This window comes from Cebus imitator, unplaced genomic scaffold, assembly GCF_001604975.1.
Source record: "Cebus imitator isolate Cc_AM_T3 unplaced genomic scaffold, Cebus_imitator-1.0 Scaffold170, whole genome shotgun sequence".
NCBI lineage: Eukaryota > Metazoa > Chordata > Mammalia > Primates > Cebidae > Cebus > Cebus imitator.
This window is the reverse complement of record NW_016107485.1, coordinates 1-2,917: the sequence shown is the minus strand read 5'-3', so window position 1 is coordinate 2,917 and position 2,917 is coordinate 1. Positions and strand designations below refer to the sequence as shown.

Below are 2,917 nucleotides of genomic sequence, written 5' to 3'. Positions count from 1 at the left end.
TAGAATTGTAGAAGATGTTGTATCAAACAGAGTTTCTGGAATCCTTGGCTATGCTTCATTATTATTATTATTATTGAGACAGAGCTTCACTGTTGCCCAGGCTGGAGTGCAATGGTGTGATCTTAGCTCATTGCAATCTCCGCCTCTCAGGCTCAAGCAATTCTTTTGCCTCAGCCTCCTGAGTAGCTGGGATTACAGGCACCCATGACCATGCCTGAATAACTTTTTGTGATTTTGGTAGAGACAGGGTTTCACCATGTTGACCATGACTGGTCTTTAAAGTCCTGACCTCAGATGATGCACTCACCTAAGCCTCCCAGAGTGTTGGAATTACAGGCGGGAGCAGCCACGCCTGACCCTGACACGGCTTTTTAGAACAAAGAAAAGATAAATTCTTGTTTGGTGTAGGCAGTGGTGGCAGGGTAGGTAGCTGGGAATAGGTGTTACAAATTATATTTGAAAACTAGGATTGTTTCCCTTTGTTCCTTTCATTATTTTGTGTGTGTATGTGTGTAAAGGTTGTTTACTTAAGCAATTCATGAATTATTCACAAAGTAATTTTTAACCCAGGATATTTTATGTACAGTATAGCCAATCCTTACCTACAAGGAAAACCCAAATTTGCCTCTGAGTATGATTTGAGGGTGTCACACTTCAACTATATATTAATTCATGAATTGCCATATATTTTATTCTAATAAATTTCATTTTAATATATCTGTAATTTAGAATGAATGGAACCATTTCTGGAAAGGAAATCATTGATAGTTTTCTCCTGTAGCAGTAACTGAGTGTGCAGTCAGTGCCTTGAATGGCGAGAGTTAAAGTGGGATATGAGGGTGGAGAGTACCAAAGACAGACTTAATGTTATGTCTCAGGACACTTTAATGGTACAGAACAGAGTACAAAGAATAGGAAGATGAAGTCCTAGACTTGTAACAATTTGTGAGCCTTTTTAATGTTAAAAGGAGACACGAAGCTGAGCATAGTATGGTAGCTCATACGTGTAATTCCAGCACATTGGGAGGCCAGTGCAGATCACTCAACCCCCAAGAGTTTTGTCTATGAAAAATAGAAAAATTAGCCAGGCATGGTGGTCCCTGCTATTTGCAGATCTGAGGTGGAAGGATTACCCAAGCTTCTGAGGACTAGATTGTAGTGAGCCATTACTGCATCTCTGCTCTCCAGCTTGTGTGACATGAGACCCTGTCTCAAAAACAAAAAAAGGAAAGATGAGGTACATTGTTCCATATTTTCTCATTTATGTGTCTGTGTACAATTCTAAACGTTGTAGTTTGTATTAGCCCTATCCCGGGCTTGTTGGTGCCTGCCTGTAGTCCCCTTACTTGGTAGGCTGAGGCAGGAAAATCAACTTAAACCGGTAGATGGAGGTTGCAGTGCTCCGAGATTGCGCCGCTGCACTGCAGCCTAGGCGACAAAGTGAGACTCCGTCTCAATAATAAAAAATTAAAAAATAAGCTTTGTTGTTTGCTTTACCTGGATACAAAGTTGTCATTAAAATTTTTCCTTTTGTTTTTCAGATATTAACCTGGCTGCAGAGCCAAAAGTGAACCGAGGAAAAGCAGGTGTGAAACGATCTGCAGCGGAGATGTACGGGTCAGTAACAGAACACCCTTCTCCGTCCCCTCTACTCAGGTCCGGAACTTTATTATTTATAACTGCATTGTGTCCATCAGTGGGCATCTTCTCTATCTGTTTTCTGGAGGTTGGGAGGGTTAAGTGTACTGTGTTTTATTTGTGTATAAATAAGGTTTTATTATTTTTGCATTAATAGTCTCTTTTTTTGCCCTAGGAAAAATTTCTAGAGAATTAAAAATCCCTGAAGTTTTTGCTATTAATATTTAAGAATAGTTTGATATTTATAGCATAACCTAAAATACTTCTATGGAATTGTTGATCTCAACACTAGAGAGAAGAAAGGGAAGAAGGGAGTGGTATAAGGATATTTAGTTAACCATTCTGTTTTTCAGTGTTCTTATTTTAGCTATGTTGTATGTGGAAATCTTAGTGAATTTTAACCTGAATTACCAGTTTGACCACTACATGTCTAGTGGTCAAAGGTGATTGGAATTGAGTGATTTATTTTATGAATATTGGGGATCATGCAGTGCTAACCTTGTTGATCTATTTGTTGTGGTTTATTTGGCATGGTTCTCCCCTCACCTACTGTTACGAATTAGTAGCAACATTTCCAAATTAACCCTCTTTGGTATTTATTTTTCAGCTCCTCTTTTGACTTGGACTATGACTTTCAACGGGATTATTATGATAGGTATGTTAAGTGTTTTGTCATTCTACTGAACAGCTATTTAGTGAGAATCATTTTGTTTTTCTAGTTTGTGGTGATGAACATCAAGGATGTTTTCAAACATCTTCCCTTTCCTCCAAAACAAAAAGTACCTGTTTCTAAATGATTAAGGAGATTATTAGGTAGGGTGATAGTGGTGTTAATGTATGATTTCATAATGTCAGGAGGTATAGGTTTTCTGGATCACTTATTTTCACCTTCCTGCTTGAGATGAGTCAGTCTTAAAAGTAAGGACTCTCTGGCTTACCAGCTGATCCATGTCCTCTTCATTATTTTCCTATTGCTTGTGCATCACATAATGTTTCTATCAGTGCGAGATTGCATATGCAGTGGTAGTGCCATAAGAGTGTATTATTTCCGCCGGGCGTGGTGGCTTACGCCTGTAATCCCAGCACTTTGGGAGGCCAAGACGGGTGGATCACGAGGTCAAGAGATCGAGACCATCCTGGTCAACATGGTGAAACCCCGTCTCTACTAAAACTACAAAATATTAGCTGGGCATGGTGGCGCGTGCCTGTAATCCCAGCTACTCAGGAGGCTGAGGCAGGAGAATTGCCTGAACCCAGGAGGCGGAGGTTGCAGTGAGCC

The 2,917-nt window shown here is 39.9% G+C and overlaps 1 protein-coding gene across 5 annotated transcripts in view; it reads left to right on the top strand.

Annotated features, from left to right (window-relative positions):
* Nucleotides 1-2,391, top strand: part of LOC108315246 (heterogeneous nuclear ribonucleoproteins C1/C2-like) — a 32,125-nt gene extending 29,734 nt beyond the window's left edge. For 3 of the 5 annotated variants that reach the window (XM_017544468.2, XM_037744293.1, XM_017544472.2), the window contains 2 exons: nucleotides 1,542-1,656; nucleotides 2,246-2,391. In XM_017544468.2, the coding sequence (XP_017399957.1) occupies nucleotides 1,542-1,656; nucleotides 2,246-2,357 (227 nt within the window). In that variant the 3' untranslated portion in view covers nucleotides 2,358-2,391. The remainder of the gene's footprint in view (nucleotides 1-1,541; nucleotides 1,657-2,245) is intronic. The other 2 variants (XM_017544475.2, XM_037744295.1) reach the window with 1 other exon arrangement.
* The last annotated feature ends 526 nt before the right edge of the window (nucleotides 2,392-2,917 follow it).